We start from the raw sequence: 14533 nt of genomic DNA on the forward strand, positions 1-14533 counted from the left end.
TTTCTCGTCATACATTTCTTCAATTTCTTCATCATCTGCAGAGCTAGTTGGCATGTAAACTTGTACTACCATAGTAGGCATGGGCTTTGTGTCTATCTTGGCCACAATAATGCGTTCACTATGTTGCTTGTAGTAGCTAACCCGCACTCCTATTTTTTTATTCATTATTAAACCTACTCCTGCATTACCCCTATTTGATTTTGTATTTATAACCCTGCATTCACCTGACCAAAAGTCTTGTTCCTCCTGCAGCCGAACTTCACTAATTCCCACTATATCTAACTTTAACCTATCCATTTCCCTTTTTAAATTTTCTAACCTACCTGCCCGATTAAGGGATCTGACATTCCACGCTCCGATTTGTAGAACGCCAGTTTTCTTTCTCCTGATAATGACGTCCCCTTGGGTAGTCCCCGCCCGGAGATCCGAATGGGGGACTATTTTACCTCCGGAATATTTTACCCAAGAGGACACCATCATCATTTAATCATACAGTAAAGCTGCATGTCCTCGGGAAAAATTACGGCTGTAGTTTCCCCTTGCTTTCAGCCGTTCGCAGTACCAGCACAGTAAGGCCGTTTTGGTTAATGTTACAAGGCCAGATCAGTCAATCATCCAGACTGTTGCCCCTGCAACTACTGAAAGGCTGCTGCCCCTCTTCAGGAACCACATGTTTGTCTGGCCTCTCAACAGATACCCCTCCATTGTGGTTGCACCTACGGTACGGCCATCTGTATCGCTGAGGCACGCAAGCCTCCCCACCGACGGCAAGGTCCATGGTTCATGGGGGGATTTTATTTATATCTGCCTGAATAGTTTCTAGGGTCCTTTGTTTACGTTTTAGTCAGTACTTAAATCAGTTTATACAATTTCTGTTTTTACCATGAGTGAGAAGGATCATTAGTTGTAGGGTGTCGTAGGATCATTAGTTCTAGGGTGTGGTGTGATGGGTGCTGTAGTTTCTTTCATTTGGGCAAATGTAGTGGCATGGGAAATGGGAACATAAATGAGGCTCACCAGTAGTATTGTAGGATCTGGAATAGAGACAGGAAAATACTGGAACAGGAAGGGAAAATTGCAGCTCTTTGAGCTGACTTAGACAAGGCAAGGGAGGATCTGGACAGGTTAAAGAGGGTGAAGGGTGAACAGAGGTGGGAAGTGGCAACAGGTAATAGGGGGAACAGGCAAAGGAGAGCATCAGGCAGCTTTATCATAAATCTTGAAAATAGATTTGACCTGTTGCCTCAGTCAGAATCGGATGAGCCTCATGTAGCTGAAGCTGTAGAAAGGGCACAACAAACTTTCAAGGACTTGAAAAAGGTAGGGAAACTTGTAAAGAGAAAGAAAGTTCTGTTGTTAGGTAGCTCCCATGGTAGAGGTGTTGGCCAACTACTGCAGGAAAATCTAGGTCCAGAGTACCAGGTCACAAACTTTTTCAAGCCTAGTGCAGATCCGGGTCAGGTAAGAGAGGATGTAGGTTCTTTGTGCAAGGATTTCACAAAGGAGGATGCCTTGGTTATAGTGGGTGGTCCGGGAAATAGCACTGACAGAGACTCTGAATATTCCATAGAGAGTGACCTGGTGAAGATAGCATCAGAAACAAAGCATACAAGTGTGGGATTTGTGTCTGTGTTGGGACGCCATGATCGACCTCATTTGAACTCTTCCGTCGGGAGGGTGAACTTGGAGTTTGAGTGGCTGCTTAGGACGGATATAGGGTCACATATTGGTTTGATTCCTGTGGATGCTATCAATAGGTGGGACTACACTAGGCATGGCCTTCTCCTCAATAGGAAAGGGAAGGGAAAACTGTCTGGATTGATTGCAGAAAACTTAAGGGTGGACACTGTCACAAGTGGTAAAATACCAATGGTCACAGGTGTCAGAGGGATGCCTTTTATAGGATAGGGAAGGGGAAAAGAAAACGAGTTTTAAGAGAGATTGGCAGACACACTCAGTTTGAGAAAACAGATGAACAGGAGTCAGATTTTAGCATACAGCCTCCATTTAAACAATGTTTAACAGAAAGTAATCAGAAACTGCCAGTTCACCTTCGCCAAAGCAGTTATAATCCCATTAGTATGCAGTATCAGTTTTCTTTACTACACCAGAACATTCCAGGACTCAAAAATAAAGTTGATGAACTACTCATTTGTATTGATAAAATGAATTCATCTAACCAAATTGACATAATCTGCCTCTCTGAACATCAAGTGACCACTGGTATAGATATGTTAGACATTTCAGGATTTAAGGTAGCTTCCTACTTCTGCAGAGTAGATATGGATGAAGGAGGAGTTGCCACATTTATTAAAAACTGCCATAAATTCAAGAATATTGACATTAATGGATTCTGTTTAGAGCAGCATCTAGAAGCATGTGCAACAGAGGTAGAGTTCCATAACAGGTCCTATATAATAGTAACTATTTATCGAACACCTGCAGGAAATTATAATCTATTCATAAATCATCTAGAAGCTCTTTTGGGTTATTTAACAGGAAGAAACAAAGAAATTTTGTTTGCTGGTGACTTTAATACAGATTTTCTAATGCAAACTTCCAGTAAACATTTACTGCAATTAGTAAATCCTCAAGGACAGCCTTTGATAACATTTTTATAGACAAATCAAAGGAACAAAATCATATCAAAAAACCTGTAAAAATGGACTATCAGATCAGGACATGCAGCTCCTTGTTTTAGCTGTAAATTCTAAGCAGAGTATCAAGACTGCTAAATCTGAGTACAGGAGAGTAGTCAATCAACCAAAAATTGAATGTTTTCTAAAACTGTTCAAAGATATGGACTGGAAAGATATTTATAGTGCTCATGACATGAATGAAAAACATAACACATTCATGAACAATGTCAGTACCATGTTTGAAAATGTTTTCCTCTAAAAGTTACTCAAATTAAACACAAGTCTATAATTAAACCATGGATTACACAAGGGATAAAGATTTCCTGTAAGACAAAAAGGAAAATGTATCTGTCGACCAAGAATAGCTCCAATACTGATGATTTAGCTAAATACAAGGAATACTGTGAAATATTTAAAAAATGCATTACGAGAAGAAAATAGCAATGTCAGGGAACAAAATAAAAACAATATGGGATATAGTGAAAGGGAGACTGGTAGAACCAGAAAGGAACAGGAGCAAATAGCATTAAGGGTAGATGACACATTAGTAAACGATGGGCATTGTGTGGCAAATCTATTTAACAAGTACTTTATATCCATTACTGATGGAATGGGATTGTCAGGATCAGTAAATAATGCCCTTGAATATCTGAAAGTAGCCTTACAAATAGCTTCAGGTACATGAATTGTCACTCACTTCACTAAAAGAAATAACTTCCACAATAAAATCTTTAAAAACAAAGCATTCTAGTGGTTACAATGAAATATCAGCAAAGCTAATTAAGGTATGTTCTTGTGAGTTTAGTACAATTCTAAGTTACTTGTGTAAGCAGTCAATTATAACCAAGACATTTCCTGACTGGCTAAAATATGCAGATGTTAAGCCTCTATTCAAGAAAGGGGATAAAGAGATACCATCAAACTACAGACCGATTTCACTTTTGCCAGCATTCTCAAAAATTTTAGAAAAAGTAATGTGCAGGCAGCTTCTCAACCATCTAACCAAAAAAAAAAAAATATTACCAAGAACACAGTTTGAATTTCTGAAGGGTTCTGATATCGAGAAGGCTATTTACACCTACAGGGAAAATGTACTTAATTCATTAAATAACAAATTACAAGCAGCAGGTATTTTCTGTGATTTGTCAAAGGCATTTGATTGTGTGAACCACAACATCCTTTTAAATAAATTAGAATTCTATAGTGTCATAGGTAGTGCTGCAAAATGGTTGAAGTCATACCTCGCTAACAGGAAACAAAGGGTGTCAGTGCAAGGGACTAGTGAATTAAGTCATCAGTCATCATCAGAATGGGAAGAAATTACATGTGGTGGCCCACAGGGATCCATCTTAGGGCCATTTCTTTTTCTTATGTACATTAATGATCTCTCATCAGTTACACTGCCAGAAGCAGAGTTTGTTTTGTTTGCAGATGACACAAGTATTGCAATAAATAATATGTCGAGTGTAGTTCTAGAAAGATCTGCTAATTATATTTTCATGGATATTAATAAATGGTTTAAAGCCAACTCACTGACATTAAACTTCGAAAAGACTCACTATATGCAATTCAGAACCTGTAAGAGGTTTCCACCCAGCATATGCATAAAGTATGAAGAAGAGCAGATAGAAGAGGTTGACAGTCTTAAATTCCTGGGATTGTTGTTGTTGTTGTTGTTGTTGTTGTGGTCTTTAGTCCTGAGACTAGTTTGATGCAGCTCTCCATGCTGCTGTATCCTGGTGCAAGCTTCTTCATCTCCCAGTACTTACAACTTGATAATAAATTCAGTTGGGAGGAGCACACCACACAACTGCAGAAACGCCTTAACAAGTCTGTATTTGCAATTAAGAGTGTTAGCTGACATAGGTGACATAAAAATGAAAAAACTTGCATACTTTGCCTACTTTCATTCCATAATGTCATATCGTATAATATTTTGGGGTAACCCTTCAAGTCAAACAAAAGTTTTCAGAGTCCAAAAGCATGTAATACGTATTATTTGTGGAGTAAATTCACGGACGTCCTGTAGAAACCTCTTCAAAGAACTGGGTATACTAGGCCCTAACTACTGCCTCTCAGTATATTTACTCCTTAATGAAATTTGTCCTAAATAATATATATCTCTCTTTTTACAACAAACAGCTTAGTTCATACATACAATACCAGGAACAAAAATGATCTGCACGAGGACTTAAAAGCACTTACTTTAGTTCAAATAGGGGTCCACTACTCAGGAATACTCATCTTCAATAATTTGCCAGCAAACATAAAAATTTTTGTTACAAATAAAGATCAGTTTAAAAGGAGCCTGAAAGACTTACTAGTGGCCAACTCCTCCTACTCCATTGATGAATTTTTTAATAGAAACAAGTGATGTATTGTATATATTTATAATATTAGTATTGTTATTTCAGCTATTAAAAAAATTTATTTACATGTTCCACATCCAAGAGGATCTCCTCAGCACGGATGTATGGAACAAAAAACTAATCTAGTCTAATCTATCCTACAGCTGCCCTACAGCAGCCATACCAACTGTGAAAGAATGGCGTATTGTTTACAATGGAATATCATAATTTGATTTGCATTTAATACTGGTTACACGTTCATTAATGGAGACTGGATAAAATATTAAAGTTCTGTTGTAAATTAAAGTTAAAACTAAATCTGATCCAAAACTTAATCCAGTTCAGTGTTGCATCACCCAACACCTACCTTTCGCAAAATTGTGAAGCGGTCCTAGCATGTGTGTGCTATGTCATGGATATTACATAACCTAACAAGTTTTTAATTATTAGATGTGATTACACTAACAGTATTATGTATGTAAGTGAGATGAAGTGGAGCCTATGTGATAATAACAATGTCATTCTCTTTGTCTGTGCCATAAAAAAAAAAAAAATCTAACTTAATGTTCTCTATATGGAACACTGTGTGTTGTAACCATTGTATTTACATATGCTATTTTTATCTCATGTTTGATACGTTGCACGAGAGGTTACTGCTTCAACGACTCTAGAGAAAACAAGAGGCAGTAAATGAAAATTGGTGAAGATGATGTGAAAAACATAGAGAGAGGGGCCTTCATCGTTTATTTTTGAAAGCTTTACGTTTATAGTTCTTAGTGTTACATGATGGAACTTTTTCTTTGTATCAGTGTTACATCTAATTTGAAGTAATCTTTCTTAATTTTTTCTGTTTTTCTTTGTTTTGCAGCAAGTGCTGAATGTGCAAGGTGTCCACAATATGTTCGTTACTGGCCTAGAATTCCTCCCAAGTGACTGCTTAGGAGGATATGAAACAGCTGTTATCAGTATTTCTGTGGATAACCGTGTCTGCATACATCATGTTCCATTTAGAAGTATGTACTGATATACTGTCTTTTTTTCCATTCATATAAATTGCATTTCCTTTAATGATGGCTTCCTTTGTTGAAAAGGAAGTTATTTTGAAGTGTCAGAAAAGATTATGAGTAAGCAAATCAGGATCTACCCCACAAGTTAAAGAGAAGGAAAGGACATAGGAGAGAGGGAACAAGAATGACGATAAAGATAATTTCATTCATTCTGTTCTGTAGATCACATAATGAGCGAGCACTGTTGGGAATGTAAAATGGGGATTGCTGAAGGACACTATGTCCCAAGTGGGAATAACTGGTTCAACAGTTCTTGACCAACATGTTTATGTAGCAGTTGACTGCTACAGAAATTCAGTGACTCGTGCTTGTTTATACTTTAAACCCAACACACAGCATTTCAATATACTGTGATTGACTTCGTGCCAGTTTTGTGTCTGCACTGTTGGAAGAGTCTAATCAGATTTTGTAGTTTCACATAAACTCAAAAATTATATTCCCTTCAAAGCTGTGTTGTAAAGAATTAAAAAGCATTTCTCTGCTTTGACTTGTACCACAAAACATTAACTGGCAGTAAATACTCTGGTTAAAGCTTTTATTATGAGAATGTGGAAATTTATGGCATGGTGACCAGTGCAACAATGTTGCACCTGAGGTATGGCTGTTACATCTTGCATGCCACAATCAGGAGATTAATAAACAACAGGGTGTATATGACCCGGGAGATCCGGGAAAAACCCGGGAATTATTTCATCTGGGAATTTTTTAGAATTCTGGGAATTTTTCATTGTTTTTGTTTTCAGTTAAATTTTCATAATTTTGACTGCTAAGAAACAATACTCTAACAAAGGATATTACTGTATCCTGTCACTGCAGAATAATACTGCAGCAATAAAACATGAACGGGAGAAAAAACTAAAATAAAACTTAAACTGCATAGGAAATGCGCCGTATACAACAACAAAACACAGTGCTCATACAAGCGTCTGCCAACAGGAAAATATGTCAAAGGCTTTAGGAAGACTATGCAATGCTTCGTAACAACAAGTTGCCTTTGATGAGCGTGACGTCACAACTGTTTACATTGGATTCGTTTTAGCAGTTACGAGCAGGATCATGCATATGCAAAGTTGAGTAGTAGCTTCTCCCGCTTCTGGCTACAGAAATGTGGCTGTTGGCTGTGTAAGCAGTCGCAGCCAGATGTTACCAGGAAAAATTATGGTGGAGTGCCCAAGCTGCCAGATTCATGCATGTGCAGCAGGCCCAGATCTAGGGGGAGGGGAGGGTGGGCAGATTCATATTCTTGAGGAAAAAAACCTTGTTTCACAAAGCGCCTAGCATCCAGCGCACATTAGTCTATCGATTATTCATATGGCTTTGAAACGCATCCCTGTTGGTTTTTGAACATTTTCGAACACATTCTAAGTTGATTTCTGAATGAATCGTAAGTTGATTTGTGAATGCATGCATAGTTTTCATGATGTCTCTGTCAGAAACAAACTTTCCTACAGACAAAAGGGGCTATACGAGCTGAGCGGAGTAAGGCCGAACAGATGAATGCCAACCGCTGTCTGATTGTGTGGTTGATTGGGTTTGCGAATGATGAGCGTTGTTATAATTACTAGTGAAATCCATAGATTCAGACTACCAGAGTGGAAATAAACGAATAATAGGTAATGGCTCTGAGCACTATGGGACTTAACATCTGAGGTCATCAGCCCCCTAGAACTTAGAACTACTTAAACCTGGCTAACCTAAGAACATTACACACATCCATGCCCGAGGCAGTATTCGAACCTGCAACCGTAGCGGTCACGCGGTTCCAGATTGAAGCGCCTAGAACCGCTCGGCCACTGTGGTCGGCGATTACATATTACCTTCTCGGTCTATCCAAGAAAATGAAATTTCGACAGAAAATTTTTGGCCAGATCGCTATACTAGTAAGGGCCAGTTGTGCAGTCCCTGGCTAGCAGCCGCGTTGATTTCTATTCTGGAAGTAGCACGGAAAATGCGTTGTACAAACACTTAACAATGCCTAACCGGAGACTAATCATGGGATAACTAAACCGATGATTCTGGTAGAGTTAGTGATATTAACCAGCAAATAAGCTTTGACATTGACAGGAATAGTAACAGAATTAGTGATAACAAGACTTTGTTAGAACGAGGAAGGAGATGCAATGGGGACATCACACAAATTATGGAACAATATGATGATTCCAAGTTTCTATAAAAATTTTGTACTACTACTTTTCGATCTCATGCTTGAGAAACTGGAGCGTATGAATGAAGTGTGAAACTATTTCCTAAAGTAAAGCTTTTGCTTGTAGTAGGCCTAATAGGCATTTGATATTGGTACTTTGTGAATTATATTCTGTTAAAAATGACCGTTTGTGCCAAAATAGTCTCGTTTATTTGGTGTGTGTTACAATTGTTGCAGTATTAGAAAGGCCTATTTCGTTTTATCTAGCAGAGAGTGACAAAATAGACGTAATCAGATTGAGAAACAAACCAGTCTTGTGCCCTGTTTGTATTAACAGCTTTTTCAGTATTAGACAACGACATTTCAATTTTTAATGTAGCAAAATGTTTGACGAACTTTGATGAGGTAACAGATTCTTCCACAGAAACAAAAGCATGCCATGTAAAGCTGTAGCAAGATTAGAGAGAAAAAGTTTTTGGAGCTAAGGATTGAAGAAATGTATATTGTCTTGCTTGTCTCATGTCTTTACTGGTTTTATGTATCCTGTATTTAATTTTATATCACACAAAGCAAAAAGTTGTTAGCTGATAGGCAATAAAGAGTACAGATTTTCTGAAGAGTTCTTTTTTTTATTTTTTAAATAGAGGGACAGGATGTCAAACCGGCCAACTGTGAGCATGAGAGGCACCACAGGACATTTTAATTTCCACTGTCCTGAATATGGTTTGATGGCATCCATTACAAAATATGCACGTTTCAATTCCACAGAGCAAAATACCATGACGTGCAATAGGGGAATGCTGTGTGAAGAGGTGTGGCACTGTGCTTTAGCACACTTACAACCAAATAACATGTCTTACATTTCCTCGAACTCATCTGTTTTATGCATTAGACTCTTCAGAAAGATTTGCACTTCAAAATGAATATATTTTTGAAAATTCGATTTTTTTCTAATTGAAGTCCTGTATGAAACGTTCGAGGGAGTGGCGGGGTATTGCCCCGGTTCAGAAATATCGTAAATCCGGAGCTGATGTGCAGAGCAGTCTGAGTTATGTTGGAGAAGTGGGTAGTCTCCACGTGACCCGTGTTTACATTTAGTGATTTTGCTGTTTCCTCTTCACTTACTGCTCTCATGTGAAATGAAAACAAAACAGATTTCTGTGGCCAGAGGCTATCAAGTGAATTAAAATACATTCACATAATTACGGAAGGCTAAAATGTGGTGTTAGTTGCAGATTTTATTTTATTTCCAACTTTCTGACAGTCAAGCATTAATTGCCGTGCAGAACAATGAAGTTAATTTTGTCAGTTTGCTAAAGAAATTTTCTTTTATTAATCTTTACCGCTGAGGCAGACAATATATTTGAAACGAAGTGTTTAATTCCACACACTGTTCACTTCATTTCAAGTACACGTTTTCAACTTCTAGCACATATGGCATTATGCCATAATAAAGAACCAAACAGGAGATAACATAGTATGGTACTCCAAGAAAATTTACACCCCGAAAACTACATTGAAAAGCTTAATATCAGGTCGGGACCTACTTCACTCGGAATTTGGACATACGAATGTGCACTTTAAATGTGCACATTTTAGTATGGGTCACAAAATTCCGATGCTCTTGGAGTATCCTCTGATTCTTGTTTCTTTTATGACATAATGTAAGAGCTTCTCATGTTTTACACACATGAACATATGGGCTCCCTATTTCTAATAGGTCGCAGGAAAATATTCTGAATAGTGGTTTGAAAAGCTTTGCTATCAAAGTAAATTTCCTTTTTACGCAAGTTGAACTATATGTGCGAGAATGTACGATGAATTTCTTGAATCACAGAGCATTTGACTCTCATTTAAAAATCAACTCTTTGATGACGAGCCATTTAGATGAATTTCGAGCCCAGTAGATCAAACATTTATATCGTTATTAAAAATTTTACTGACACATTTGTGTGATATATCTTACATTGTAATACGCCTAGAAAAGACCAACTTTATATGTGAAAGCTTAGCCTCTCTTGCAGCGTATTAATCTTATAGACCAATATTACATGTGAAAGCTTTGCTTTTCGTGTAGCAACACTATGTATATTAATTTAAACCATTAGCTTTTTCTGTTTGTGTGTTCGCACTTCTTAGCAGTGATGTTACTATTGGCTGACTACGTCATGTGTCCACAGCTCTGAATACCCACTGTCATCGGCTGGCGAGATCACGTGACATGAGCTATGCCTGGCTTACAAAAGATCATCGCAATCTTGATTTCAATGCTTCGGAAAGTAACATGCAGTGTTTGGTGGAATTCAAATTTATACTTTCGTAATATGAAAATATGCAGCTTACATGTTGCTGCTCGTCAAAGATCTTTTCAAAACATGTTTTTTTTCCGTGTTTCCAAAGCACCGGGAAATTCTATGCCCGTGTATAAAACCATAACCATTCAAAGGACTGATAAGTTATACAGTTCCGAGAGTTAACAGGGAAAAAGTATGTTTTCACCCGGGAGAAAGTGTATTTTTAACTGAGAAATCCGGGAACTTTTTTTTCCTTGGTTGCGTATACACCCTGAACAACTATCATTAAGGTGTGTGTGTGTGTGTGTGTGTGTGTGTGTGGTGCAGTGGCAACAACAGGTCTCACCAGATCACGAAGTTAAGCACTGTTGTGCTTGGCAAGCACTTGGATGGGTGACTATCCAAGTCTGCTGAGTTTTGTTGGCAAGTAGGGTACACGCAGTCCTTGTGAGACCAATTGAGGAGCTATGTGATTGAGAAGTAGTGGCTCCAGTCAAAAAAACTGACAACGGCCAGGAGAGTGGTGTGCTGACTGCATGCCCATCCATATCCACATCCAGTGACACCAATCGACTGAGGATGACATGGTTGTTGGTCAGTACCATTGGGCCTTTCGAGGCCTGTTTGGATGGAGTTTAGTTTAGCATGCTGAAGATCTCACAAAGGCTTTGACTGACAGACAGACAGACAGACAGTATCCTCCAAATCTAGTCCATACACAGATTTCTCATGTCATATCCTCACAAACCACTAATCATCCCATCAAGGCCAAGGAGCATCTACAAAGGACACCTACCTTATCACCCAGAATCATCTTGGTTCTTTCTTTCCTTTTTTCATCACTTGCTGCTGTATTTTTATTGACACACCACTTGATTCGTTATGGTGTGTGTTTGATGTGCCTCTTAGCCACTATGACGAGTGTGTGGGATCTGAGGGGGCTGTGGTTCGGCAGCCCTCAGCTCCGACATCCGCTCATATTGCTGCACATGTCCCGCTATCTGGAGGTGCTCATCTTTTGTTATCTTTTTATGTTGTTTTTGTCTGCAGTTTGAGTAAGTAAACATAAATTTGAAATTTAAATATAAATTAATTGATTTGTTTTAAGAAGAATGAAAACAAAAGGTAGGAAAGATGTTAAATAAGTTAATCTCGCCACCAATTGTTGTCAGCAATGAGTATCTCAGAATTATGTGATTGTGCTGCTGTCCACCAGTCACAATTCCTTTATTAGATTTGTAGTTGGTATTTGATAGTATGTGTTTAATTATTTCTGTGTTGTCCTTATTTGTGTACATATTTGTAGTGCCTTATGCAATAATTGCATGTTCTCTTCCTACACTTTTTCACTGGGTCAGTAATCAATGTTACAGTTTTGCGTGCTTCTATGATTGTCTTTGTGTGATTACAGTAGTCATTCGTAGTTTAAAGTTCGAAGTTAAAGTGTAAGTTGTCATTTCCCTTTTGGACTCTGACAGCTTCTTGCATATAGGCTGTATGTCTGTATGGGTATTCTCCGCATGTGGCTTCGGATATTTGATCTGCTTGAGAATTCTGAGTCCATTGTACTTCCATTCTGATTATCATGTAAACGTCTGGTTCCATGTCACTGTAGTGTAAGTGTTATGTGTTTCTGTTGTTTCTGTATTGTCTGCAGAAAAAGACTGCTTGTTACATGGGACCGGGAAAGACATTGCATGTGCATGTTGGTGTCTGCCTCAAACTTGTGCAGTGTAACTGTGTGGGATAACGTCCGTGTCCAGTAAGGAAGTGAGGAAGTGTATCAATCTGCAGCTGGTATCGATGTGTTTCATTCTTCACTGCTCGTGTCCCATTCAACTTGTCACATACCCATTCGCCAGCTTTTCAGTGGGCATTTAGTTTGTGGTGGTAAACCAGTAACTGTATTTATCTGGTCTAGCCCACACCCTCTCCCCCCTCCACCAGTCTTTAACCAATACATTGCAGCTCAGTATTTTATTGTGATGTCTGTCCGGTAGCTTCCTAGCACCACACACTGTGCTTCCACTGAGGTGGTGCCAAAAGCCCCCATCTGTCTGAGTAGGACACTTCTTTGCCCATATCTGACTGATATCATGTTTGTGATTAAGATCAGTGTGTGTACATGCACTGGCTGCAAACCATAGTACTGATTTGAAGAGAGTCCAATGGTATTCATGTAATTGGTGGAGGTAGTCTGTACTGTTGAGAATTTAGCCTCACCAATTTTTGAAGTACCTTATCTTCTCTGCTTTGTCTGTTGTTAGTTTTTAGTGTTTCTCATCTATATGACTCCAAGATAGCATATAATGATTGCACATTCAATGTTTGTGTCCCCAATTTTCATCCTGGCTTCAACAATTGAACCACATTCTTCACCATTGCTCTGACATTTATCATAGTTTCCAGAACTGAGGAAAATCCTACCCACAATCCTTCCCATCTCCCTAAAAGGGGTATTCCACCAGTCACCCTATCTACACAATATCTGGACCATCCTTAAGCTGTACTTGCATGGGATGTTTTTCTCATCATGAATCCCATTGGACTTTGTGTCCATTGTGGTTGCTGCATGCTTTGAAATGACTTGCTACATCTCATGGAACGTGCTCTTCATTATGATTTGTAATGTCAGCACTCCCCAGCAGTAGTGCCTGGCTGCCTCCAGTATGTAAATCACAGTTTCTGTACAAAAGTGGATGCTTGTAAAATAGCTGCATTAAGTCTGTCAGAGATTGTCAAAGAAGAGAGGAGAAAACCGTGAAGAAGATTCTGGACTTGTTGATGGCTTGAACTGCAAATCACTTGTAGAGGAACACTACATAATGCTGTACAGTGATCTGAGATACATACTAATAGAAATTGTTTGTTAACTCAATTGAATCTTCATCCTGTTTTCGGTTTCAAATTGAATATAGTTAAAGTATAGTGTCTAACATCAGTTTGTGCACACACAATATCCATGTTCTCGATGTTTCATTGACTACCCACACTCTGTAATAACAAACTTTATCACACAGATTTCAAGATCGAGATTCATTTCATTACTTCATTTGAATGGAAAAGGAGAATTTGTTTGAAGCTGCCCAACATAATCAAAAAAGATATTTCCCAGCAAGGAACAAACATGAGACAATCCATAAAATGAAGAGATGGGTATAAATATTTTACACAAAGTTTCATAATCAGAAAAAATTCCAGTGTGTAAGTTGGGTTTACTTTCTGAGATAGACTAGCAGTCATGTTAAGATTTGTGGGCACTAGGGAAACATTCCAGTTGTTGCCTTATGCAATAAAAATTGCAGAAAATACATTTTTTAATAAATAACATCAACTATTTCAAGTAATACTGCTAGTAAATTAATAAGAAAATCTTTCAGAAAACAAAAGGTGGAAAAAATTTCCAAGGAGGTGGACATGAACCTGCTACCGTTCTCTTTTCAGCTCACAGAGCTGTCAATATGCTAGGCTTCATAATGACAGCCAGGCCTCTGTATATGTCATACGCTGTCTATAAAGACTGTATATAGAAATGTAGTTATTTGGTATTTAACAATGACAAGTTGTACCAAAATGACATACTGCCGTATCATTGAAATGGTCTACTTTAATAGCACATAAGTTATCACACTAGAAACATCAAATATGGAAAATATTTAACTAGTGTTATGTAGTTTCCTGCCATTTTATTATAACAAATCTTATCTAAAGTGACACATTTTCAAGAGGTCTTCACTGATGCTTTGAAACTGCTTATATTCATACCACATACTCAAAAAGAAAAACACAATTGTGCAATTTAACATCATCTTGTTCACATTCCTCTCCATGAGGCAAAACATTTGATGTGCCAGATTCTTCACTTCACACTTCTCATGTAGTGGAATGAGGAACTCCACACAGTAGCGCCACCAGCTCCTCATCCAGATGTTTTTTCGTGTCCCGTGAGAGGACGGCTTTATGCTTTAACCACCCCGAAAAACTTGCCACATGGATCTTATAAGTGCGGAAGACCCAAGTGTGCGCACCACCTGCGCATCCG

General features: G+C 38.3%; 1 protein-coding gene across 1 annotated transcript in view; it reads left to right on the forward strand.

Moving 5' to 3' along the window:
- Positions 1-14533, forward strand: part of LOC126262981 (prolactin regulatory element-binding protein) — a 144372-nt gene that overhangs the window by 124325 nt on the left and 5514 nt on the right. Inside the window, exon 7 of the mRNA XM_049959931.1 lies at positions 5856-6000. Coding sequence (XP_049815888.1) covers positions 5856-6000 — 145 coding nt within the window. The remainder of the gene's footprint in view (positions 1-5855; positions 6001-14533) is intronic.

This window comes from Schistocerca nitens, chromosome 6 (assembly GCF_023898315.1).
Source record: "Schistocerca nitens isolate TAMUIC-IGC-003100 chromosome 6, iqSchNite1.1, whole genome shotgun sequence".
NCBI classification, from domain to species: Eukaryota; Metazoa; Arthropoda; class Insecta; order Orthoptera; family Acrididae; genus Schistocerca; species Schistocerca nitens.